The 27565-nt window shown below is 41.0% G+C and overlaps 2 protein-coding genes across 2 annotated transcripts in view; one reads left to right on the top strand and one right to left on the bottom strand.

Moving 5' to 3' along the window:
• Positions 1-14524, top strand: part of bach2b (BTB and CNC homology 1, basic leucine zipper transcription factor 2b) — an 89536-nt gene extending 75012 nt beyond the window's left edge. Inside the window, exons 4-5 of the mRNA XM_070987940.1 lie at positions 9761-9967; positions 11819-14524. Of these exons, the coding sequence (XP_070844041.1) occupies positions 9761-9967; positions 11819-12301 (690 nt within the window). The 3' untranslated portion in view covers positions 12302-14524. The remainder of the gene's footprint in view (positions 1-9760; positions 9968-11818) is intronic.
• Positions 14525-20017: 5493 nt separating this feature from the next.
• On the bottom strand, positions 20018-23565 carry gja10b (gap junction protein alpha 10 b). Its single transcript, XM_070987139.1, has 3 exons — positions 23457-23565; positions 21931-23361; positions 20018-20308 (listed from the first exon to the last, which is right to left on the bottom strand). Exons 2-3 carry the CDS (start codon positions 23338-23340, stop codon positions 20270-20272), a joined length of 1449 nt encoding a protein of 482 aa, XP_070843240.1. The 5' UTR covers positions 23341-23361; positions 23457-23565; the 3' UTR covers positions 20018-20269.
• Positions 23566-27565: the final 4000 nt, after the last annotated feature.

Genomic DNA, 27565 nt, shown 5'->3' with positions numbered 1-27565 from the left:
TGGAGATCTGCGTAATGAGTCTGAATATGTGAGCCCAAACGCAGTAGGACAGTCTAAATGCAGAAGTCTGTGATGCTGTTTTTAAGACTCTGACTGCTTGATCGTCTTAGCTGAGAGTTGTGTGTGAGAGAGAGTGGCACTGCAGGTGATTGAAGGGTCAGGGTCCTCCCAGGGAAGAATGGCCCAAGTGATTCTCTCTGGCTGAATACATTTCCCTGCCAGTGCCAACCAAACTAACTAGCTCATTTTATCTCAACAGAAACACTAACATCCACGATCTGCCTATAAATATGCATATGCTAATTATCAGTGTAGCCGAACCGACTTCTGACATTTCTGATGTATCAAAAATTAGCTATGATGCTCAGCTGCAGTAAAGGTGTGCGGTGGGCCACAAAGGGATTACAACCAATACATTATAGCAGCAATGTGCTATGGCCATAAAAGTTTAATTGAGCAGCGGTTGCAGTGAATTGAATGTGAGTGGGCAAGAGGTTCGGCTTGGTGTCATGACGGGACTATAATGCAGCTAGACAGTGCTGACAAGGATGAATAGCTAATCCTCTAATCATCCTCCCCTAATCCACCTGGGCAGACGTCCTCCAAGCTGCAGACTAGACGACTGTTGTTGTTTACTGGGTAAAGATCAGTGAGGGACCCTCTAATTTACGGACTGAGGACAGTGCAGGTGTAATAACATCCAAATGAGCAGATTTCTGACCTGGGGGAAAGTGAAAGACAATAAAACAATTCACAAAGAATAGCTTTGCTTCATTGTAGCGCTGGTGTTTATTCACTTTAATGATTAAAATTTCCATTTTTATTGCCCTCCACTGACATATGCTGTTGCTGTCAGGTGAAAACCTTGTATCTCCAAAATGTCTCTCAAATTCTGTTCTTAGCTTGGCAACGGTTCTTTGCCTGGCTGGGATTTGAAATACTTTTACAATAAATTATACATCACCACAATTAGCTATGAGGTTTTCATGTGACACGAGCAATGTCTTTGCAGGCAGCTGGTTGTTGCAGCGCTTTAACTTATGACCTTTTAGCTCCAGGAGGTTGCATGTTACCACCAGACCATCATTTTTGATGAGCTTGGTGAAGAGGGCTGCTCTAAGTGCACAGAGGGAGCAGTAAGGGAGAGTTAGAGAAAGTGGTGTGTTGCCATGGTGATCGTATTCACAGTGCAAGTCGGTGCGTTGCAAGGGTTGGAGATACATGACAGGATTGTGCTTTTCCTTGAAACGAATTCAGTTCCACTGCACAAACAGAGCTGCAAGATAAAGAGGCTCACCAGTAATGTGTAATTATTACCTTCATAGTGTGGCACACTACACCCATTGCCATCAGATTTATGGGCCTTTGAGGACCCTGCTGAATGTGGTGCTGTAAATTATGTGTGATTGATTTACAGTGCTGAGTTATCAACTGGGAGAGCAGCCCAAAAATAACTAGGAGACATTTCAGTTCCCTTTGTCAATTCTTTGTGTGGGTATGACTCTGTTAATATATGAATGTGTCAGCCACTGTAGGTGCTCCATTACTCCTCACAATATCCTCTGTCAAATCTCTTACATAGGGTTATCTGCCAGCTTTCCACTCACTATCACAGGCTGTTAATAAGATTCTTCATGAATGAATTTTTCTCAGATCTGTCAGCTCTACAGCTTATTGCACTGGTGGGGTCACAGAGAGGTACAGAGTTAGGTTACTCCCCCTTGGCCTTTATGTGGTGAAGAAATGCTACGTCATGCATCTTGGGCCACTCTTTTTCCTTCCAGCGCTCTCTATAATTCTGCCGTGCAAACAAACACAGGCTGCCCTCACTGTGTTTACAGAGCAAATGGCAGAGGGGGAAAGCAGCTTTGGTAAAAATAGCTCCAGCCCAGGACTGTGGACTGGACACAATGAGTCTCGATGAGGAAGGAAGTTGTTAAAGTGCAGGCCAGTCTGAACGAAGCCTAGTCATTCAAGGTAGCCAGAGTCAGTTGAGGTCTCTGGGCAGCTCCTGCTCTGTGGTTATGGGCTGTTGCATTCATATGAGCCACATCTGTGTAGAGACCCATCAGCAGCTTTACACAGCAGCCGTATATGTGCTGATTTACTGTCCCACTGTAGTTTAGATCTGTCTCAGAGTTAATTGACCTCACTTATTACACTTATGCAGTCATGTATATTGCCACAATGGAAGTCTGACTTACCGCCTACACAACAGGAGTAATGGAATTACCTCTGATTAAATTCCACTTCAAAAGAAAAAAATAGTCAGAATTCATCAAAAAGTAAGGAACTGGTGAAATTTAAGATAAGGAAAATTAGAAATCAAAGTTAAAAATAATGGCTTTAGTCTGGATTTAGTGCAAGTGGTAGAAGTTGGAGCCAGGTGGATATAGGATGGAGGATTTTTTGCTTGATGTTTACTAAACTGAATGAGAGAACTTAATGAAGTGTAAAAAAGAATGAAAAGTTGAATTCAGAAGCAAATGGTGTAACCAGTAGGTGGGTAGCTAATGTTTGCAAACTTAAAAGAAACATTGCTGTGTAACTGACCACACTGAGCCAGCCCACTGGCTTTGTGACTCCTTGTCCTTTTGCTGCTGTTACATCATGTTTCAGCATCATTATCTCATTATTGCTGCAAATTGCGAAATACAATAGGAATAAAACACAGTCTTGCTCAGTTTAGTTTCCTCTGACCTTTTTGTCTACACAGCCGGTCTGGTATGACTAGTATGCTAATGGAGGATAATGTTTAGCAAATTTTGAATAGGTTGAGTGTGACTGATAATACTGAGTCGGTTCACTGACTTTATAACTCCTCGGTTACACAGGCTTACTTTAACTGCCCTGAGATGAACTCTTTTGCAATGGCTTCTAAACAGAACCACATGACAGGTCTCACGTCAGTGAGGAGATCACAGTGTGCAGTCACACAGGTCACAGCTAAAGTTGTGTAGGCTGCCACAATCTCAACTGGACTGGACAGCCCTAAAGAGAGTTGGAGTGCTGAGACCTTGCTGCTACCACCAGCAGCATCTCAGCTGAGAATGTATCATGTGTCTCTACACAGCACAATTTGTACCTCAGTCTGTCTCCTTCTCTCTCTATGTTTCTCAGAGCTCCAGCTCCTGGCTGCAGTGTAGGCGTTGAGCTCATTCTAGCATATCGTCTGGCCACAGCATTGCAAATATTGATCTCAGAGCGAGTGGGAAGAATGAGGAAGTAGTCCTCATACATCAGCACATTGTTTGTTTGTTTTTTATCAGGTAAAACATGAAATAGAATGAACGTGTGACAGGAAGTGCACAAACCTTAATATCAGTTCTGCTACCCTTGCACAATACCAGAGAACCTTTGCTCTACTCTAGATATGATGTGGCTGTGGTCTGAGTCTGGTGTGCCATTCATAATGTTAGCTGTGCAGCTGTTTTAGTCATATCCAATAGTGATAATAGCATATACATAAGATATCAGATGGAATGCCAAAAACTGGTCCCTTTTTCAAGTGAGTTACCCCTTCATTCCCAGGCACGATGTGTAACATGACACATAGCAGTGTTAGAAATGCTCTTCAGAAATACAATATTTTTTAAATAATATAGTAGAATCCAAACACAGCATCAAAAATTTGATGATAAGTGTAACGATTGGAAGTAGATTTGGGTGCAGTAGCTGTTAAAGACAAGAGAGAGTCTTGTTTGCACACTGTGTGATATATGAAAGGAGGCTTCTTCAAGTTTCATGTTCAGGGCATGTTTGCCCTTTCATTTCCCTCTTAAATATATATTTAACAAGGATGATGCAAAATGTACTTATGGTAAAACAGAGAGCCTTATTTTATCAGAGGGAGACTTGTTCAACTTGAGTAAGAGGAGTACTGTTTACTCAAGATTTTCACTTTGTAATCTATATTTATTTAGCTAGATGCGTGTACAAAAAATTTACAAAGGAGGGAAGGAGATAGAGTGCCTCTTCATTACACCCAGATCACCTCTGGAGGAAAGTCAGCATTTCTCTAGAGCACTGAGTGGATCACGACAAATATAAGGATCAAACAGAGGACATATTTTTGCACCATCTCTTCGACAGAGGGGTAGATCATGCATGTAGTGTGTGATCTGGATGGAGTGGAGATGCCCGGGATGCTGTTGCAGTACATGGGCCCTCAGGGTCAGCTGGAGCACAGAGATGACTCTATGCCTCCTCAGGGCCTTACATCCATTGGTGGTCCTTAGGAAGCACTGAGACATTTAGCGTCCAGCTACCTTGCAGTGGTAATCTGTGAGATTCTCGTTATGTTGATTTTGGCTGCGTCGTTGCAGCTTGGCGGCCAGTGCTGTGGTGTTTTTGCACCCAAATTCCCAGAAATACCTTGGCAATCAAACAGTGTATCCAATACTGCAAGTTTTGTTTGTCGGGGTTGTTTGTTGGATTTGCTCTTGATGAAGTTTGACACATTTTTCCGAGTTAAATACTCATTTCTACTGTACTTGTGTATATTCCAAATAAACAGTTGTTGCTGCCAGTAAAGTAAAAAGCATCAGAGGATTTTTCCATGGAAATATCTGACACTGACTGTTTCATCCATAAATAAAGCTTTTTATGAACTTAGTAAAGAGTAATATTAGTCATGAGTATACTATTCAGCAAGAGCAACAAAACAATAATCTACTTATCTGAAAATTTTGCAGATTATTACTTTAACCCCCAGGACAAAACAGTTACTGCTGAACATCAGCATTATCTCCATTAAGATCTGACTCAGGACGTGTGTGTGTGTGTGTGTGTGTGTGTGTGTGTGTGTGTGTGTGTGTGTGTGTGTGTGTGTGTGTGTGTGTGTGTGTGTGTGTGTGTGTGTGTGTGTGTGTGTGTGTGCATGTGTGTGTGTGTGTGTGTGCGTGTGCGTGTGCTGCTGCTGCTGCTGCTGCTGCTTTATAATCCCATTTACAAGCATGTGAGATGTAACAGGGTTAATTACAGAGAAACACAAATATGCAGAAGTCTTAGTCTCACTTCACCAGATAAAATCTCATTTTAGTTTGGATTAGATAAGAGACACGTGGAACACAGACCTGGACCAGAGGTCTGGGGCAGCAGTCAATTCAGAAAATTGCTTCAGCTTTTAAAGCAAATTGCCAGTTGATACGCCGGGGTCTTATATGATAGTGCTCTGAACAGAAAAAGTGCTTTTGTGGCAATGAAGTGAATGTTAAAGCTTCAGAGCAGGTGAAGAGACTGCAGGTGAGCGTAGCGCTCATTGACCCCTCACAGTCCAGGTCAACCAACCCAGTCAGCCCACCCTGCAACAGCTCACTTCAGTTCTCCACCTGCTGCAAGCTGCCAGCTGCCCAGCCACACACACACTGTAAAAATATCCTACTTTACCAGTCCTCACATCTACAGAAATCTAACACTATTGGAACAGATCATTTCACCAGGATGCAGCAAGAATTTACTCAAATTTTATGTCATTGCAAAACCACATCTTGAGAGATAGATTTATTTGCTTTCTTTCCAAATGTGAGAGGAGAAGAGTGGCATCAGTGTCATGTTTGTGTGTTAAATGGAGTCAGGATGTGGTTAACCTAGATTAGCATACGTGTGTTGTTGTTGTTGTTGTTGTTGTTGTTGTTGTTGTTGGATGTTACACAAACAGCAGTTTCTTCATCCACTTAGTACTTTTGTGCATTGCCTCCAGCCATAGTGTGGATTAGCAGATACAGTCAGCGAGCACAGGTTTGGGTTTTGTTCTCTATTCAGGCACGATGACAGCAAATCTGGAATCCTCACTGTGACAACACGACTCCAGGAAGCTGCACATAGTTATTGCATCTGACTGTTGCTCATCAAGAAATAGTTCCAGTGTGTAACTCACGTAACTTTTTTCACATTTCTGCTCATCTATGGGTCCAACAGATTAGATACAATCTCCTAATGAGTGGGCTTTAGATGTGCTGGTAGGTTTTTTCACTTTAAGCAGAGCCAGGTCAACTGATTTTAGGCATGAGATTGACATTGAGTGATATGACATTGTCAGAAAGGAAGCAAATAAGTGAGTTCCCAAAATGTTGAATTTTAATGGTTGATCCGTAATATTAGTAGTTAGGTAATATTACTTTCTTTTAAAGAAACTGTTCCATATGTTCCACCATATCCCAGAACTCTCTCTGGATGCGCAAACATACAATGAATCTTCACATCTGACTTTGGGAACTATGAGGGAAAAATGTCTGACTGCTGCTTTTAAAAGAGTTTGGGTTTTTTTTTGTAATTGTTGACCAGCTCAATCTTTCAACTGAATTTTTACTTGTCACATAAATACTATTTTGAGTCTGAATTTGAGAGTTTGAAACATCCATTATTTTTCAACAGTGCACAGTGTCAGGGCTGAGGCTCAGCACAGTGCTGGTCCTGATAACAGATGAGCCCTACTTTTCACTCTGTGGCCCATTTGCAGCATAATGACCCAGAGAAAGGCAGTGACTGAGGGTAGGGAGGAGGAATGAAGAGAATTGAGAAAGAAATGTAAATCCAGAACAGTTGGGCGTGAATTTATGACCACCGTTGAAGCATACTCTGTCATTGCAGCCTTGCTGCTGAACTGGTTCTTGTAGTGGAGTGGCTAAATTTAGCTGTCCCCTGCGTACCAGTGACTGGTGGATGAGGGGGAGAAAGAAGCCATCACAAGGTCGCAGCGTCTCCTTCCCCCTTCTTTTTCTAGCCTGATTTGTCGAAAGGTCTCATCAGATCCTCTGGTGTGAACGCTCACAGTCCTGCAACCACTGTGCATTATGGTGCACAAGCTATCAAATCACAAACATTAAAGCTTTAGGCGATGCTGGCAGCTCATACTGATGTTTTATAGCTTTCTCCGCGCCTCTCTTTGAGGCTGGAGTTGTCATGCCCTGGCAAAGTAGCGAGAGCCTTGTGTGGCCTTGAAAGCTCAGGCCATTATTTATTCATGTGTCTGCATGCAGATGTCGAGTTGAGATGAGAAATAGGGCTCCTGGCGGCTCAGAGGGCTGCACCTCTAATGAGGAAACTCAAGCCATTTTCTCTCTCAGGGATAGATTGACATCTAGATTTGCTCTTCAGTGAGGAATAGCTTGAGTTCTGTCATGAGTAGGCACCTTGCTTTAGCCCCCAGTGTGTGGTGCTTACACCAGGTGATGCTTCAGCCACTGCTGTGTACCGTCTGGTGGAGAAACAGAGCTGAGCTGCCTCTGCTGCAGCCTATGTCTGCAGTCATCTGAGCGGTTAAGGGTCTCAGGGGAGCATCTGGCCCCGCTCAAGCAGGCAGGTACAGTGGGAATGTGGAGTCACATCGCTTGCTCCTCTTTCTCCTCTCTTCCTCCTTTGTTTGACTTTGTTCTTCCTGCACTCCGCAGAGGCAGCCACAGGGAGGGAAGGGAAAAGGAGAGGAGAAAGAGAGCTGCAGCTCCTCTCATCTCTGCCAAGCTCTCCGGCTGTCTTCCTCTGGCTCTTTGTTATGCCTCCACCGCTTCTCTCGCTGCCTAAAGCTACAGCTCCCTGGTGCACACAGATACCACTGGGGCGAATCTGCCTATGATGTGCTTATCATAAGGTTTGCCATCACCTGAGGGAGTGAGACTGACTTATTGTTGCTCTCCAAACTGAGAAAAAGAGAATAAACACAAACAACCTTGATATGTTCACATATCAGTGAAGAGATACCACACAGCTTTCTGATTTTGGTTTCGACTGCCAAATCACTGCTGCATTTAATCCACTAATTCTTTTGTTCTGCAGCCTGTGACGACCACTGCTAGTTGCCAGTGCAGATATTCATGCCCCCAGAAATCACCTGACACTGATTTGGATCAGGTTGACAAGTCACTGCCCCCCTCAATCTGTCATACTGGCACCCCTCCAGGTGCTATGGGACAGATGGAGAGGGACTCTTTCTTGCATCACCTTTTCCCCTCTGCTTGAGAATGTGCTACATGTTAAATATGAGGCAGCAAGAGCTGAGGGCTCACCAAGTCGTGCTTTGTGAGGCATGTAGAGCAGTGCTCTTTTGCCATCTTGTGGTCAAATATAGTAACTGTCCTACAGCAAGTATAGGTACAATGACACACTGACTCACCTGGTATATTTTCTTCTGTGTACCTGGTATATTTTGCCATTGTCCATCATTAATTCCTTCATTGAATCACACAGGAAATTGTTTCCAGTCTGCAGTGGTCATTAGAACAGGCAATATTTGGGGGGAAAAAGAACATCCAGTCATTCTGTGATGAAAACTAAAAGAAAAAAATCTGTGACATTGTCTAGTGTTACGACCCCCTAGCTCGTGATGGTAAAAGGGAACGAACATTAAACCAGATGTAGTTGGTAAAAATAAAGTCGTTTATTAACCACAAGCCAAGTAATTGTCAAGCGTTGAGAGAACAATTACTAGAGGAGACAGGGCCGAAGGGTGCTGCTCAACACAAAGAAATAAATATAACAAAAGGAGGACTCACTAAAATTGAGCCAACTACTTTAAGTACACAAACAAAGAATTAAATATAACCAAAAGAGGACCCACTAAAATTGAGCCAACCACGATAAATGCTCAACAGCTAAGGGGAGATCAAACCCAAATTCTGTGCAGGTGTAAAACATAAGTACAAAAGAGTCAGCACCCCTGTGCCTAGTGTAATCTAATACAAAGGGTTTCTTTCCTACCAGGCGTACAAATCAGAATCAGTGTTTGGATCTTGCCTGACCCAGCTCCTCACAACATAACTAAGGTGCCTCCTGACAAAGACTCTAAAGATATGGCTTAGAGACACATATGGCGAGCCGTGCGTCTAGGTGACAGCCGCCCCGACTGGTTGCTCGGCGAACTCTTAAGGTGGTCAGCGCAGGAGCGAGATTGATGCAGGCCACGCCTCCCCTCCACAGAAGCCAACCACGAGTCAGAGATGCCTCACTGCAATCAGCATAACGGAAACTACAAGACAAAAGGAATTACACAGGCAGGGAGGAAACGGCGGTGGCCGTAACACTAGCCACATGTTTCACACATTAAAAACAAGAAATCAACTGTCAGCAATGTGGAATATTCTATGCTGTCCTCTCCGCTTGCCACAGACAGGGGCAGGTTATACATACAGCCTCTGGGAGACACTCATGAGTGAAATGCAAGCTTGTTATGCTGACAGTGTAGACAACTGTATTGACTGAGGGTAAGATGAGAGGAAGAGCTTTGAATGTATTCAGAGCCCATGATTCCCACCAAAAGAAGTTAGTGAAATATACTGATGAGTTGCTTCAAAACCACCTCCACACAACCAGTTACTGTATATAAGAAATGATAAATCCTGTGTGTTTTAGAGTATTTAAGAATATATCAGAGTGTATAAGTATATATCAGAATCCCCTCTGGAAAACCCATCATGTGCAGCATCTGTGCATGTGTATAATGTAACTTCATCCTGAGGTACTTAAAACGTGAAACAGTCCCATCTTGGTGGCAGCTACTGTGTGAAGGGGACACAATGGCAGCCAGGGCATTACTTCACTCATCAAAGTAAAACGAATAAAAGCATAGATAAAATCTTTAAATCAAGGCCCTGCACATCCATTGTAAACCCACACAGGTGATTTCACTTACATCAGACCTTGTCTCAGGTCTGTGCTGGTGTATACAGAGTCTGTTTCATTGATATCTCCTTCACTCTCCTGTTGGCTTTGTTGCACCTCTGAGGTGTGGGGAAACTTCTTGACGGTCTTTTTCTTCCTTTTCCAGGTGAAGCTGCCTTTCCCCGTAGATCAAATCACAAATCTTCCAAGGAATGATTTCCAAATGTTGGTGAAAATGCACAAACTGACCTCGGAACAGCTTGAGTTTATCCATGACGTGAGGCGGCGGAGTAAGAACCGCATTGCAGCACAGCGCTGCCGCAAGAGAAAGCTCGACTGCATCCTGAACCTGGAGTGTGAGATAAGAAAACTGGTGAGTCTACCGTGACTAAGTGTCCCAAACTGTCCTCTGTCCACAAGACTGTTGTCTTATCACTAGACACCTTGTCATTAAGGATAATGATGACCTCAACCACCACCAGAGCAAAGCAAAGGAAATGATGATGTGATGAAGTACTTGCTTGCAGATGGGTTGAAATTGTTGAGTGTAGCTCCACTCTATCAGCACCATCAGAGTCGCCATGCTGCATGTGTGGAGCAGTAGGTGGGCTGGTGAAGCTGTGGTTCAGTCTGCAGGTTGGAGACTGTCTTATATTGTAGAGTACTTTTCATCCATGAAATGCAACTCGAAGGATTCCTAGACTGCCCTGCAGCTGTATGCAGTGACAGAGAGTGTCATAATGTAAGAACAATCCAACCTGACAACTGAGCACCTCATAGTACAGCTGACCTTTGATGACAACATGAGATTTCAGTAGACCATATGAGAGATCTCTTTCTAATACCTTTCCAATGGAAGTGACAGGAACAAGATCCCAGTCCCTGTTTTAGGAATCAAATAGATATCTTCTAAAGTTACGGTCTTTTTAATATAAAATTCACTATTTCTCTGATGAGCACAAAGAGGGAATTTTGTACTAAAACACTCACTTTAGAAGATATCCACCCGATCTGTCTAACTCAGACATATTTACTCTGAGGTAAATATCTCTGATATTTACCTCAGATAAAACTTGGATTTTGTCCCCATCGCTTACATTGAAAAGTGTGAACCTATCTAACTATGGCTTTGTCTACCTCTGCTGGTATTAAGTAGGAACTGCAATTTTATCAAAAAATTCTCTTCTTCAGATTGTTAACAACAAATAATCAGTCATATTTTTTCATTCCAGACAAGGAAACTATATAAGCAATGCCAAAGCAATATTTCCTCATGTCAACCAATAATTTTTTTTATTTATTTATTTATTTATATTTGCATCTTTGGCCTAAAAGCAAGGCTTTGTGGCTCTAAGAGTAGAGCTGGTTTTGCTCTGATAGCATCTCCATCATGCAGTGAATCTAACAGTGAACATTTCAGAACCTGTGTTGGCTCTGATACTGGTTCCTGTTCTATCTCCACTGAACTTCAAGAAAGATCAAGATTAAGAAATAACAAACATCCTCAAAAACAAGGTCAATTTGTTTTTGAAGGTCTTCATTATAGTGTGTGTATAAGAAAAATACATCCAAAAAAGACAGTTGGACCAATAAAAGACATCAATGAAAACATGAAAAAACTGGACTGGACACTAGAGCTCCCTTAAGAGCAATTTAACGGCACATCCACAAACCATGTACAATGACAAGCATTACTTAAAACATAAATGCAAGATGGCGGTTGATATGATGTAGAAATTCATGTTTGGATCTAATGCATGTGTGATCTGAGTAGATTTAATGTTGCAGAAAGGAAAGCATATATGTAGAATAAGAAGAAATGTATGAATGGGAACATCTTGGGAACATCTCTCTGCCTCTGCTGTCTAATATAGGCCAAAAAAGTCATCTTTAAAAAACATAAATATATAGAGGAAAGAAAAATAAAGATGAGAAACAATGGTGGATGAGTAAGTGTTGTTCTAACAGTTTTGGAAGGCACTGACAGATGATGGCATCCTGACTGTAAGGTCATGAGATCTGGGCACTGTTGGAAGGCGAAATGATGTATTTGTAGTTGAGTTTGGAGGAGCAGTTGAGCGGGAACTTTTTCTGCTGCTTACAGTCAAAATCTGCAGACAAACTGCACTTTTAAAAATGAGTCTGTGTGTGTGTGTGTGTGTGTGTGTGTGTGTGTGTGTGTGTGTGTGTGTGTGTGTGTGTGTGTGTGTGCGCGCGCGTGCAGGTGTGTGAGAAGGAGAAGTTGCTGACGGAGAGGAACCAGCTGAAGGCGTGTATGGGGGAGCTGTGGGAGAACTTCTCCTGCCTGTCACAGGAGGTGTGCAGGGACGTCCAGCTGAGCCCAGAGCAGGTCCAGTCTTTACACCACTACTGCCCCGTGCTGCGGCCCGCCAACTCCACTGCCAGCAACAACGCTGCGCCCAGCCCCGCCACCAACACCACCACCAGCATCGACCTCACCACCCACTCGGGCTCGGCCACACCGGAGCCCAGCTTCCAAGGGTCGCCCGGCCCCTCAGAGAGCGAGCCCGACTCAGCCATTAGAAACGGGGCAGACAGAGATATGGATGGCCACGACACCAGCTTGTACACAAAGTCAGGCCTGTCCACGGAAAAATCCAACCAGACGGTAACAGTTGATTTTTGCCAGGAAATGACTGAGAAATGTACAACTGATGAGCAGCCGAGGAAGGACTGTACTAAGTAATGGTGGTTCTCTGTGTTGTTGTTTTGATTTTTTTTATTATTATTTAATTTACTCTTCTGACAAACCCTCTCTTGGGGTTGTTGAGACAGTCAGCCTCCGCCAGTGTTCACTGAAAAACAAGCTTTGTTTGTATTTATGTCTTTTTTGTGCTGTTTTTTCTCTTTTTTTTTTGGAACGGTTGACACTAAAGTTGTCTTAACAGCAGCAATACTGTTCTCCAGGTATTCTCCTCTTACCATGACAGAGTGGGAACTTCTCACCAAACCCTTACAATGGTGCTATACTCGCCCCGGCAGCAACCTCTACAGTGGAGACCCTGTTCTTCATGCGTCACACATCACAACTCAAAGTTGAACCTCATCGGACCTAAACAGAAGCTCTCTGTCTCTCTGTGTACCAACAGTGTCTCTGTTCCTGCCTTTCTCTCTCACATTTGCTCTTCTCTTTTTCCCACTCTGTCTCTATAAATCTTCTCTACCTCTCTCTGTCTCACGGTCTCTCTTTCTCTTTGTCTGTGGTTCTTCTCTTGCTATATCTCAGTGGCCCTTTTCGTCACAGCAATTCAAACTCAGGAAAAAAAAATCCTCTGAATGTTCAAACTAATTCATGAAAAATGAGAATACAGCTTCTGTCCACGAGGAAGTTACGATGCAGTTAGACTGTAAAATGTTCATATGCAAAAATGTCTTCAAGCGTCTCGCATTTGTATTTCTGTACAGGAGAACTATGTACAGGCTGTAACCGAAAACATTCCTCCTTTGCCTTCCTCAGCACTGAACTGAAAGGAAAAAAAGTCTTTGCAGGCGGTTAAATGGCTATTTTTATTTCCCACTCATCAGCAATACCATTGTATTTGGATGTTGTAATGGTGACTTTCAAGTGCTTGTTTGGCAGAAATGTATATAGTATGGAGCATGATGACTGTAACAGTGATTTTGTACAGGTAGAGGCTTAGATGTTTCGTTTTCACCGGGGTTATATCAAGCACCTTTTTGTTAAGGGAAAAACTTTTGCTTTGCTGTTTCCTGCCCTGCCTAACGAATACTCCCCATTAGGGAGGGTGTTCTTATACTCAGGAAATCAGCTTGATACACATGTAGACACACACATACAGTACATACAGACACAAATGCGTCAACACACACACGTAGAATTTTGAGCCCCATGCATGTATAAAAGTTTGACATACAGGACGTGTTTTGAAACACGTGGCTCAGGCCAGCTCCTCTCCACCTTTGACTCCTCTTTAAATGTGAAAAAAGAGTTCTGCCTTGTGTTTTTCAGGAGGAAATCTTACTTCTTATCAGTATTTAAAGATGCTGTGTGTGTACACTCTTGCAGATGTGCTTTGGGTTTCTTCAGTGTTGCTGTTTGATGTTCAGAGAGAAAACAGAGGGTGCAGCTAACATCCAAGTGACAGATACTTTCATTTCTTTCACAATGATCCTGAATGAGATAAAACACATATTGACAAAAAGAAAGAAAGAAATTGACTTAATTCAGGCACTTTGTTTCTGGTCCCAAGCGCTCAGAGCCATTTAGCACTTCCATGAGGGTCTTTTGTCTTTGTTTCAGACCCCTTGAAAGTCTGAGACTGGAGCACTTAAATTGGCACTTCTTGTTAATATGATTAAAAGAATATACAATTAAAAATATCTCTATGAAGAAGACGCATCTGAAACCCAAACATGAAAGGAAGCTAATGTTTTAGTATAGGATTATTCACACCTTATATTTGTATTTCTTTAGGAATTGAATAAGCTAATTCAGATTTTATTTGACGTGAAGACAGTGTATGTGTTGTCCAAATGATTAAGTAACAATCTTATAAGATAGTAACACGTTTGCCCTAATTGTGCATTTGTTTGAACATCCTACTTTGTGATGTGAATGCATGCTACCTATAGCTATAAGCCTAGTTAGTTTGTCTAGCTTCTGTTTGCCTCGTAAGTTCTCTCTGGAGCAGTCTGCTTAAATATATTTTTTCAATTTCTATGTATAAACAAGCTGAATTATCTCAACCCTCACTAGAGGTCGGCTTTATGCACAAGCAGGGCCGTACTCCAGAACTGAGGTTGATTTCAATTGGAATGTGCAGCTTGATCAATGCTCTTTAAAGCCCCAATCCAAACTGGCCCTCCATGTTAGTTTAACGTTATTCGGCTAGCTGACGTTTACTATCCTTAGTCATAGACAAATCTGCAGTACTTGCGTTAAAAATGCAAAAAAAAAAAAAAATCGCAAATAGTTATTGGGTTATGCAGCACTTGCATTAAAAATGCATTAAAAATGCAAGTGCTGCATAACCAATAACCCTTTGCGATTTTTTATTTTATTTTTTTAAAGAAGCTAAACAACAACAATTTAATCAGCATGCAAAAAACCTGCAGCTTCCGCAAACTTTAACCAACCAACATAAATGATTGAAACTGTTTCTCCCCATCCATATCTGCCCGCACTCTCCTCCAATGTCTGATGTCTGTAACTTTGCAGTGATCCCTGCTGGCTAAAAAACATTCTTCAGCTTTCACCGTGCTGCAAACTGCTCCTCTGTGGAGCTGGTGACACTCAGCTGTGAAGGTGCTCACCTTATGAGGAATGGTGTTTGTTAAAGGCCACTCTTAAATCTACCTTCCTTTATCTGTGCTGACGCGAACCACACAGCAGCCTGCTAATCTTGGTTATGTTGTAGGGCTGGATTTTACTCATTCACGTCACCACAAATGTCATTTTATTCCATGTATCCTCATGTGAGCAAAAAGGAAATCTAAAACATTCACATAGGACTGATTCTGCTCATACACACACATACAGTAAAAAGGCTTTTTGACGTGTCAGATTAAATTGGCCCCCTTTTGCAAATTTAACCACTACTACATATCCACACACTTTTTGATGACATCACACCATGATTTCAAGCTAATCTGACATGACACAATGTTTATACCCCTGACTATTGAAGGCAGGTTCAGCTCTCTCTCTCAGTCTACACAGTTAAAGCTGAGTGTTTGGATTGTGTTCAAGGAATAGCCAATTCAAAACCACACACACAATGCAGACCAGCAACATTACCTTACTAACAGTGGCATGTGGTTCACGTGCAGCCCGTGATGAACTACACTTACTTTGTTAGAACCACAAACGTCTAACAGAAAATGTTGCAGTAAATAGTAATTTACCTTAGAATATGGATAGTAAGGCTCACATAGCCAGATATAGCAGGTTGAGTGGTGGCACTAATAAGCTAACCTTGCAATTAATCAGATGCACAGAGACACACCGCTCCCTCACCCAGAGTAGGGGATTTCTTTAAATGTGCGTATTATGCAGAACAGGCTGACACATAATGTTTCATCACCATTTCAAATTATTTTGAAGCCAGAAAAAAATCATTTCTTAAAATCTATGTGAGTATTTTTTTGGTCCAAAAAAAGAAATGTAGGATTGGGGCTTTAAAGTTTGAAAGAAATGTTTTGAAGTTCTCCCCCTGATTTTAAATGATGTAAATTTTAGATGTAGTTTAAAATGATCTCACGTGTTATACAGCCAAGCAGACTAAGTGTATTTTCTGAACCCGTCTTTAAATTGTTAAAAGACTGGTCCCTACTTTGTAGAGTACATACACACACATAAACACATACATACATATTCATACAATACACACACAGTCCATACATTGTGGCACAGCCTGAGTGTGGCGCAGTAATGGTTCAGCCCTTTTTCCTATTTGTGCTCTTTTCATTCTTGTACACATACTTACTGAAGCTGAACAGTATTTACCCAGTGCAGATTCTACCAGATTCAAGCTTCTTCGTCACACAAGCTTCTTTTCTGCAAACAGTATGCAACTCATTTTATATTCTCGTACTTTTTCATTTGCTTGATCATAAATTGGGGAAGCCTGGCGTTGCATTAGAGAGCACCAACTCTGACTTTATGTTTTTCTGATGGAGAATATGAATTCATGACGTTCGTGTTGTAGCAAAACTATTGTAACAAAGGCCCCTCAATTTGTTTTCAGATGTCCTAAAAATATGATTACCTTCTTGTTCTTGCATAGGAGAATTTCTGTTATACCTATTAAATGTTGATAATTCATCTTGACAAACCTTTAGATTTCTATAGAGCTGTACGATAAAGATGTGATAGGACAAACAGTGGCCCCTGAAGCACCCTTTCCAGTCAGAAAAGCTTTTTGTCCTCTAAGTCCTTTGAGTCTTGCTGCATGCTCCAACACCGACCTTTGTTAACAGTCAGCATCTAAAACAGGTCTACTGTTGTTTAAGGGGTCAGTTCAATCAAATGACAAAAATAATAAAGCTAAAATTCTCACTTACCTCTTGTGGCATCTAGTGCTCCAGATAAATTGGTTTGTATGGGTTAGAAACTGTTTCTCCAGGCTTGACATTTCTGCCTACACTCTAATACAATGGAAGAACATCATATGTGGTGCTTACATCATTGAAAAATGAGATTTAAACAAAATTCAACACGTCTGCAGAATTAGTGTCCAGCTGCTCTGGATAATCAATTGTCTTTTTTTTTTTTAATGAATTCAACAAAGTCCATTCACGTCCATTCAGTTGGGGTGGTGGCAGAAATCTCAGACAATCCCCAAACTTTGCCCAATGAAACCAAAACTGGCTAGCTATCAGTAGAGGTACATTAGTAGGTCTGTTTTTGTCATTTGGGTGAACTGATCCTTTTGTGTCTCAGGGTGCCAAGCATTTGAACCTGCTCTCTATATGACTCTGAAGCAGACTTCCTTTCTTTCTTTCTTTTTTTTTCTCGCTTTATTTGACAGTCAAATAAAACACCCCTTAAATAATATGTTCATATTTTTTAAAGCTGCATTAATGGATGTTTGGGAGCAGCAGAATGAAAAAGATATAAACATCACATTGACATATTATCACCTTGCAAAGTTTAATGCCTTACATATGAGCAAACAGTTGCCAGCTTACACAGACGGTGTTTGTGTCCACCTGGTAAATGTCTCCTTGTTTTGTGTTAAAAATATCATCTCTTTAGCTGCTATAGCCTCCACTTTGTATGCCAGCCAGTAGCTAATTTTGTATGGGCATTTAGCACACAATGTGATTTTTAAAGCTTTTTGCTTAAACAGCTGCCTGCTGCTGCTGGGAACGAGACTGATGACAGTTGAATTTTGCTGGTTATAAAACCAAAACCCAAACAAAATATTTCTCAGCTGGTTCATCACTATGAGCAACACCTTTCACAAAACAAATAGTCATCTGATCCATTGGTCATAGAAAAATCTTGATTAGTGCAGCTTTAAAAAATGTGTATTAATAATTCTATGCATAGAAAACACCTAAAATAAATGGAAGAATTTGATACCTTATGAAATGAGGAATCCTCCAGGTCACTTTGTGCAGGCCAAACCCTTTTTTGGTTGTGGCCATTACAGCAGATCGATTGAAGTGAACAACTTTGCTTACGCTGTAACTGTAACTGAACTCTCGTACCTTTTTTGCCGTGGATTTGTCTTGTTAAACTTTTTTTTTTGTTGCTGCTTCTCTGAAACAAACACTGGCTTGTCAACTCCAAAGGTTGTTCTATAAAAGAATATGAACAAAAATCATGCCTTTCTCACAGATTCCTCAACTTTATTGAAAAAGAAGAAAAAATCTGTTATCCTGGTTGAAAGCGCAGGCTGAGATCATTGAGTAAAATATAAATATGGAAAATGTTTACAGATAGGTGTCATGTCATGTTTGATTTTTGCCATGTAAAATTAATGCTTGGTTCAATTGGACTGGTTCTTGGTGTCGTGTAAAGAGACAAAGAATGAGTTTCCTCACCTTGTCTTTAATCTAATGTTTGGGATGGGTCAGCATTACATGGATACAAGTGCACCTCCGATATTTGCCTTAGAACTTGCAGAGGCCATCGTTCACATTCAAGTGAAGTGAGTGTATGCAGGGGCCTGGGCCCCCATCCCCGAGTCACCAGTGCGGACTTTCTCACACTTATCTACCTGTGAAATCCTTCATACCTCTCATAACTGGTCAATGACTGTATCAGCAAACTGCATCAGGTGTTTTTTCTACATGCTTTTTACACAGACTATATGGATTATTGTATTAGTAGATTTTGGTGCATCATTTTTAATGTAATAGCTCTTAAACTTGTAGTTCAAGTTGTTGTTTTTTTCTTTCATTTTTCTAGATGATTGTTTTGTGTTAATATTGTCAATTTGAAATAGCTGTTATTTGCTTATTCTCTACTAAGAGTTCTTACCTTTATAATTTTTAAATGCTACATGACCCTAATTAATTAAAATGACTTAATAACCATTGTAAATACGGTATTGTGCAAACCCCATTTTCATTCATTTCAATTGCTAGTGTTCTACAAATTACTTTTTTGTCTAGACACCATTTCTCTTTATGAAATAAAGAAACGTGCATATCATGGCTTGTGTTTTGTGGATTTTTCAGTTCAATTCAATTCAATATAACCTTTATTTGCCCGCAATGGGAAATTCCAAGTCCAAGTTTTAGTGAGGATGACAAAATGTCGGTCAGTTTCATAGCTGCATTCATTGATCTTTTTGGGACACAACAATCTGACATACAACCTTACAAAGTCTGAAATCTTATGAAGTCGATATAGTGAATGTGTTCACAAACAGTTGCCTAACCCATCCAACAAACACAGAGCATTATTTGTCATTCCTTTGGAGTCCTGTTTGTGTCCACCTGATTAATGTGAGCCTAAAATGTGTCCTCTGCTTAGCTCAGTTTTCTCTCTCCACTATCAGAAGAGAAAACTAAGAGAAAAATGTGACTCCTTGGCTGCTAAATGTTCCACTATGTTCACCAGCTAGTTACTAACTCTAATCTACTGTAGAACATTTTCATTTAAAGCAGTGAAACTGAACCAAAAGAGTTAAGCTGCAGGATGTCACATTACACATAGTCATTCAACCAGTTGTTCTTATGAAAATATTATTCAGTACAGCTGTAAGAATGCATGCAACAGAATGCATACTCAATGGAGTCTACCACTAAATTTATAGTATTCTACCCATTTGTTATTAAGTGTATAAAATCAAGTGACAAATCCTTTTAGTAGAGTGAGTATAATCATCTGCTCATTTGTTTTCAATTATGCTCAAGGGGAAAGGCCATGGGGCTATATGTCAGCCAGGTTTATGTACAGTGGACTATGAATATTCACAGGAAATCCTGTGATAATCTGAGCAGAATAGCTGTTAAGATATTCTGCCGTGGACAGTTTTGGACAGAGGCTGGCCAACCAGCTGGCATCACCATCCTTAGGAATCAGCAATAGCTGGTAAAGCTAAGCTTCATTAGAACAATTCTAAAGCACTCAGACAAAACAGTTTGGTCCTGCTGAAGAGGGAAAAAGATTTAATAGAAAAAAATCTCACAAGATAATAGAAACATTCACAATAAAAGCTTAAATTTGTCAGATATCTTCCTAAACAATGTTAGGCTACTCTCAGTCAAAACAAAATGTTGAAATTGCAGAGCCCTCTTTTCTTAAGCTCATTCTGTATGAATCATAAACACGGGTTTAGAGAGTTCTCTCATCTTTTCTCTCATCTTTGTGGTTGCCAATTCCACAATCTTGATTACAATCTTCAGTCAAACATCAATGCGAAGGTTTTGGTCTCATTTTATGAGCTGTCACATATGCTTTGAGCCAAATGGTCTTGGTCTTGAAAAACTATCCAGCACTCGTAATAGAAAGAAATCAGATACAGGAGATATTACTTGCACAGTACATGAAGCATTAAGCATCCTTTGTCTGTGGGATGTCATATTTGAATTGGTTCATGCTCAAGCACAATACATACTGTCTAAACATAGTGTGAAAACATAAAGTTGAGAGACAGGATGAGTTTCGCTTTGCGATCAAGATCCCTTCAGAACTCCCATGTGCCTCTATCCTAGTCCCAAAATGGTTGTTTTAAATTTACTTTTTCATGATTGAAGACAGCTCCAGAATCATGCTCTGAAAGACAGAAAGAAGTGTGGACAGTACATGGTTATTATTCACATCACAGACACAAACTCACTTCTATTACATGTAACAGCAGCTGAAAATCTTGTTTTTTCTAACAGTCGGTGGTTAAACTTCTCATGTTGCTGCAGCAATGTACAATTGCACTCCATGGTATGTCGGTCCCTACAATCGACTGGCGACCGGTTCAGGGTGTTCCCCGCCTCTCGACCGCTGACAGCTGGGATAGGCTCCAGCCCCCCCGCAACCCCAAAAAGGGACAGTCGGGTATAGACAATGGATGGTATGTCCGAACACTATGACATCACTGGTGGGTGTGGTTACAGGTATGATGGAGCACACTCCTGACCACACCCAACTGCGCCCAGGTGTGGTCAAAGGTACAGAAAAATAAAATAAAAGCTTCCAACCAGATAGGGCAGTGAATATGGAAGTTTTACAATGCCTGAATAAAAGTAAATCAAGCAAAGAAAGAACATGCAATACATATTGTATATATTTGTTTTTTTCTGTATGAATTTAATGTCATGATTCAATTAAAAACACACTAAAAGAAGAGGAATCCCTATTGGAGATATTTCTATATTTCTCATTTTACACACATGGGCCCAAAATACATACATGCATTGTATTTCCTCAAATAGTGGCTGGTGCCTTTATTTGCCACAACTGCAGTCACCACCGGACATTTATTTGAAGCAGGCTTGTATAACAGGCCTTTATTTCTAGTTCAGATAAGAAAATTTAGTCACATTTTAGCACAAACCCTCATTGTTTTCTAATCTGTTCCTGTGTGCCCTGTTAAATTTCTGTTGCTGCATTATGCTGTTAACACAAACCCAACACAGAGCACTGTTACTGAGCCTCACTGTGGTTCTTCAGATACCTGTGTTCTGGTGGTACTGCAATTTACATTACTACAAAATACAGTTTTGCTGACACATTACCACACATACACCCACAGTGACTGAAATAGGCAACAATGCTTGAGTAATCCAGAACAACAAGGTGTTGAAAATTGCATGATTATATTATTAATTTATTAAAGTGATGGAAATGTACATTAGGCTTAGTTGGCATGCACCGACCTGGCCAAGGAGGTAAAGATGAACTGGCACCTCTCTGACTACTGATCCATGCTTGATTCGGACCAATCACCCTTCAGTTCTCCAATAGACTGAGCTACTGCCATCAATTAGTGCCAGTCATTCCACATCCATCTTTAATAACTACATGCAGTTTTTTGTAACACAAATTGTCTGTGCCACACTAAAATCAAATTACAACACAGAAAGCAAAGTGAAGAGATGTGTTGTATTTGTTGTACTGAATGCAAAACACTATTATTAGAATTCACGTGGGGGTGCAAGGCATCTTTATCTTTTCTGAAATGGAGACATGCCAAAATTAAAACCATCAACTGTCCAGTCACAGCCTGGAGTGTTAGTGTTACTGACACCAGCTGATGGCAGCCATATGTGAAAAGGAAATACATATGATTTACTATTATTTTTGGCATTGTAAGTCTTTCATAAGTGACAGTGTGCTACTTCATTATTACATGTCAGATAACCTATAGTGACATTTGTGCTTTGTTCACTTTCTGTACTCACCATAGACATTCTCCTTCCACTGGCTGGAGGTGGTGGGGTCACCACTGGACTCTCTCCCTGGTTGAGGTGCTGGGCCTCCATGTCTGTTCCACTCTGAGAATCCATGCTGTCAGATGGAGAGGCCAGCTTGCCCTCTGACAGTCCTCTAGACATAAAACTGCACTTCCTGGCTGTGGGGTAGTGGTCACTCTCAGGAGAATCACTCATGTCACTGAGCTCCTTACAGACACTCACTCTGCTCTGCTTCCTCTGCGGGTTTCTCAAGACTGCTGGGCTCTCCATATGGCCGGCCATCATTGTGGGTCGAGGTCCTGTGTGCTGTGGCTGGACCGAGCCATGAGGTCCATTTGACTCACCGCTGCTGCATGAGGGCTTCCTGTTGTCCAGGGTGTAGCGCCGGTCCACAGCCCCCAGCTGCTGTAGACCATGGATGTCTTGGCTTAGCAGGTATGTCTCCACAGGCTCTTTGTTGAAGCTGTTTGACCCCTCCTGATTCTGAGGGGCCATCAGGGTCAGATTCAAAGGCAAAGTCTCCCCATGGGGATTGGACATGACAGAGCACTTCTTCTGTGTTAGCTGGATCAACCTTTGGGGTGAGGAGTTAGTGAGCACACAAACCTGTTGGACCATGGAGTTTTTCTTTGACCTGTACACACTGTCATCATCTCCATATTTGTATCCATACAAGCTTTGTTTGATCTTCTTCACCCCTAGATGAAAAATCTCCAGGAGGTTGAGGAATAATGAAACCCCAGCAATGACCAGCATGAAAACCATGAAAATGTTCTTCTCTGTTGGCCGTGATACATAACAATCAACACTGTTAGGGCAAGGCAACCTCTCACATTTGTACAGGGGAGACAATCCAATGCCGTACAGAGCACACTGACCTATGATGAAACCTACCTCTACCACAGATCTTGTTAAGATATGGAAAACATATGTACGCAGCAAGGAGCCTCTTAGGGGAGCTTTCCTCACTTTCTTCTGCTCATCTAGTTTCCTGAGCTCTCGCTCAATTCTCTTATGGTCCTCCTGGACAGGGTCTGTCCCCTCCAGTTCAGCTTTCAGACAGGCTTTCTTCCTGTGCCTCTCCTTCTCAAGGGTCCTCAAGCGGTACAACGCATGCCCCATGTAGACAAGGGATGGAGAGGACACAAAGATGATCTGCAGGACCCAGTAGCGAATGAGTGAGATGGGGAAAGCCTGGTCATAGCAGACATTCTTGCAGCCTGGTTGCTCTGTGTTGCAAACAAACTCACTCTGCTCGTCATCCCAGACGTCCTCTGCCGCAACACCAAGCACAAGCATCCGGAAAATGAAGAGGATGGTGAGCCAGATCTTCCCCACAATGGTGGAATGAATGTGGACCTCTTCTAAAATACTCCCCAATAAGTTCCAATCCCCCATTTTCTGTCACATTATTATTATCTGTCAATGAATAAAGAAACATGTGAGTAGATGTAGTTTTTTTTTTTTTTAATCAAATAGAAAGCTAGGAATGCAATATAAATGGTTGTACTTACATGTTTTCTAGGGTCCTTGTCTCATGTGCTTCAGCATAAAGCCTCTATAAACGAGCAGGTTAATTTGTGGAGACATTGGGTCTCATTTATCATCCCTTGAAGAGAGACGAGACCCCACTGTGCAGTGTAGCTGACACTATTTCAATGGTGTTGCAAACTAGGGCTCTAGTTTGAAGTCATTGATCCACCACACGGCCCTATAATGCCCTGAGGTTAGTTTCATCCTGTCACTTTTAACAGGGCAGTACACTGGGAATTGCACCAACTGAGATGTCAATACACAGCCATGTACAATGTGTTCAACTTTCTTGCTGACAAAGTACAATAGTGTGCACTAGTGTGCTTTCAACCTTGTGGCAATAGTCTGTTTGTCCCTTTTGTGTTTCAATATGGTTGACTCCTCGAAAAAATAGTTTTCCCACTTAGAACATTCCTGGCCTGCAGAGCGCAGACCTCAGTCCCATCCTTCAGGATGAAATGGAGCGCAGACTGTGAGCCAGGCGGTATCAAACCACATCAGTGTTGGAACTTACTGATGCTCTTGTGTCTGAATGGGAGCAATTCCCCGCAGCCAGGTGGAAGCTGTTATAGCAGCACATGAATATTCATGGTTTTGGAATCACATGTTGAACTATTTCTATATAAGATTTTTTAATCTTTTTAATGCATTTCAGTCTGGATTTTGTCCATACCACAACACTGAGACTGTATTTATCAAAGTCTTAAATGACATACATCTGAACAATGATGCTTCCAAAACCTCAGTCTTAGTTTTATTAGATCTCAGTGCTGCCTTTGATACAGTTGATCAGGACATACTTCTTGACAGACTGGAAAAGTGGGTGGGACTTACTGGGACTGTACTACACTGGTTCAAATCCTATTTACAAGATAGAGACTATTTAGTGTCAATTGGTGAGCATGTGTCTGAACCCAAAAAAATGATGTGTGGGGTGCCACAAGGGTCCATTCTCGGACCACTTCTTTTCAATATCTACATGTTGCCCCTAGCTCAGATTATGGAGCATTGTAATATTTCTTATCATACTTACACAGATAATACACAACTTTATATTTCTATGTCATCACATGATTACAGTCCCTTACTTCCCCTGAGTGAGTGTATTCATCAAATCAATGAGTGGATGTGCCAGAATTTTCTTCAGCTTAATGCAGATAGGACAGAAGTGATTGTATTTGGCCCCAAAAATGAAAGGTCAAAGATCAGTGCTCACCTTAACTCCATGTCACTGACAACAACAGATTTAGCCAGAAATCTTGGTGTAATTATTGATTCTGACCTGAATTTTATCAATCATTTAAACCTCATTACCAAATCAGCCTACTACCACCTGAAAAATATAACCAGAATTAAGGGATGTCTGTCCAAAGAAGACATGGAAAAACTCGTTCACGCATTCATTTTCAGTAGGTTGGACTATTGCAATGGAGTCTTTACTGGCCTAAACAAAAAATCAATTAGGCAACTACAGCTGATTCAAAATGCTTTTGCACGAGTCCTTACAAACACCAGAAAAATGCACCATATCACACCAGTCCTCAGATCACTACATTGGCTTCCTGTGAGTCAAAGAATAGACTTTAAAATCTTACTGTTGGTCTACAAAGCATTAAACGGTCTAGGACCAAAATATATTCTAGATTTATTAACCCCATATGAAGCATCCAGAGCTCTCAGGTCATCAGGGACAGGTCTATTGTGTGTTCCCAGAATGAGAACCAAACAAAGTGAAGCAGCTTTCAGTTATTATGCTCCTCACCTGTGGAACATTCTCCCTGCACACCTGAGGTCTGCACCAACTGTCAGCTCATTTAAATCAGGGTATTATTTGCTAAAGCTTTTGATTAAAGTAAATATATCTGCTCAATGATTTTAATCATTCTTAATGCTGAACTATTGTCTTTTCCTGGCTTCTGTTTTTAATGGGTAGAATGCAATGGTGGAAAGTATTGTTTATTTTATACTTCTACTTCATTGCATTTCTGATGAAAACCTTGTTTTTACACCTCTACATTTATCTGACAGGTGTATATAGTTTTCAGATTAAAAATGTAGATGAAATTCAGTCAATCAATCAATCAATCAATCAATCAATCAATCAATCAATCAATCAATCAATCAATCAGTTTTTCAAAGTGCAGAATCACCATGCAGCATGGTCCCAGTTCACATTCCAAAAAAATAAACAAGACTTAAAATGTATTGAGCAAATAAATAGAAATTAAATTAAAACAATCACATTAAAAACATCACAGATAACGTTTGAAAAGGTGACAGACCCAACTAAGTTCTGAGTTCCAGGTTAGAATGTGATGAAGTAAATAAAAGTAGGTTTTCAGTCTTAATTTAACGATTTTAACTGAACATGTAATGGAAGGCTATTCCTGAGGTAAGGGGCATGATAAGTAAATGCTCTGAAGCCAATGTTTTGCGAAAAGAAGGAATGACCAGGAGACCAGCATCGAGAGAGCCAAGAGAGTGTGTCAGTGTATCTGGTATAATTAACTCAGACAAGTCAGGTGCAAATCCATTCAAGGCCTTCAAAGTTGAAAGAACCTGAAAATCAGTTATAGCTTGCAACCAAACTACCCAAGAGAGGCCAGAGTGGGTGTTGTATGATCAAATTTTCCAGCTTTTGTCAAGATTTTTGTCAAGATTGTCTAGTTGCAGCATTCTGAACAAGCTAATGACTGAGTGAAAAGGGCATTCCAATAATCAAGTCTGGAATTGCTTACAAATGCATGGATTATGGTTTCAACGTCACGTTTCAATGTCACGCAGTGAATCCTTTTCCGACAGACTTAGGCAATACTTCTAAAATGAAAAAAATGATGCTGTCTTGGCAAAAGCCTTGTTATGAGACTGGAATGTTAGACGAGAATCAAAAATCACTCCAAGGTTTTTGATGGTTGAGCTGGGGTGGCACAAAGTGTGTGTGTGTGTGTGTGCGCACACACACACACGCACACACACACACAGACACACACACACACACACACACACACACACACACACACACACACACACAGGTCGGAAAAGCTTGAATTCACCACTTCTGAATTTATGATCTGCTTTGATTACTACATACATTCCATTCAGTTTAAGGTTTTTTTTAAGAGCGTAGGACCAAAGACAGATCCCTGAGGGACACTAAACATTACTTCAGAAAATAAAGAGATTGTGCAAATATCATTGTAACTTGCACGTTGAATTCAATTTGATGCTCCAACCAGCTTGTCAGCATGCTGTGGTCCACAGTATTAAAAGCTGCGCTGAAGTCAAGAAGCAGCAACAATAATGTCAAAGACAGAATCAATAGTAATTAGTAGATTGCTGACTAGGCTGGTCAAAGCAGCTTCAATAGAATGAATTGGATCAGAGGCCAAAAAGACTGTGTGATAAGTAGGCATTAAATTGTTCAGTGACAGCTTTTTCAAGTAATTTTGATATAATAGGGACATTGGAAAGGAACTGGTCTGTTATTGTTCAGAATTTGCAGATCATTTTTTAGGTTTAAGCAGCTGTTTAATAATGGCAGTTTTAAAAGCTGAAGGGGCAGAGCCCACGGAAAGTGACTTATTGGTATTAATTAAAATGGGAGTGTTTAAAACAGAAAGCAGTTCCTTAAAAAGATTACATGGTCTACGGTCTAATACTAACTGTGAAAAAGAGCAGTTGGTCCAAGTCACAGTGCCTGCATCCATCAAAGCAGTGTGGACCAGTGATCTTGTCTCTGAGTCAGTCTTATCTATGAAGGAAGAAAAAACTATGTAATAAGTTTATAGAGCACAGTGTATTGTTAGATTAAGCCAGTGGTTTTTGTACTGCAAGGCCTTATAAAGTGTCAAGTTGGGGCCACTTTTCACACATTTCAGATGTTGCTAATTTGTTAGCAGTTCCACCAAAAGTGATTTCCCCTCTGAACTTCTCACATGGTTACATGGAATTAACTGTTAAATGCTCAAAGAGGTAAAATAATAATCACAATGGCAAAGATTAAGAAAAAGTCCAATATATATTCATGTATGCATCAGAACTTAGTTTTTTCTTTCTTCCTCTCCCATCAATCATTTCATGATTGGGGACC

The sequence above is a fragment of the Chaetodon trifascialis genome, chromosome 19 (assembly GCF_039877785.1).
Source record: "Chaetodon trifascialis isolate fChaTrf1 chromosome 19, fChaTrf1.hap1, whole genome shotgun sequence".
Taxonomy (NCBI): Eukaryota; Metazoa; Chordata; class Actinopteri; order Chaetodontiformes; family Chaetodontidae; genus Chaetodon; species Chaetodon trifascialis.
The sequence above is the reverse complement of the archived record's forward strand: the minus strand, read 5'-3'. Positions and strand labels throughout refer to the sequence as shown.

Excerpts from the sequence above, each read along its gene's own strand:
- gja10b (XM_070987139.1), bottom strand. The coding sequence starts at position 23,340 with ATGGGGGATTGGAACTTATTGGGGAGTATTTTAGAAGAGGTCCACATT. Across the intron at positions 20,309-21,930 it reads GTGGAAGGAGAATGTCTATG|AGCATGATTCTGGAGCTGTC; the intron begins GTGAGTACAGAA and ends TCTGTCTTTCAG.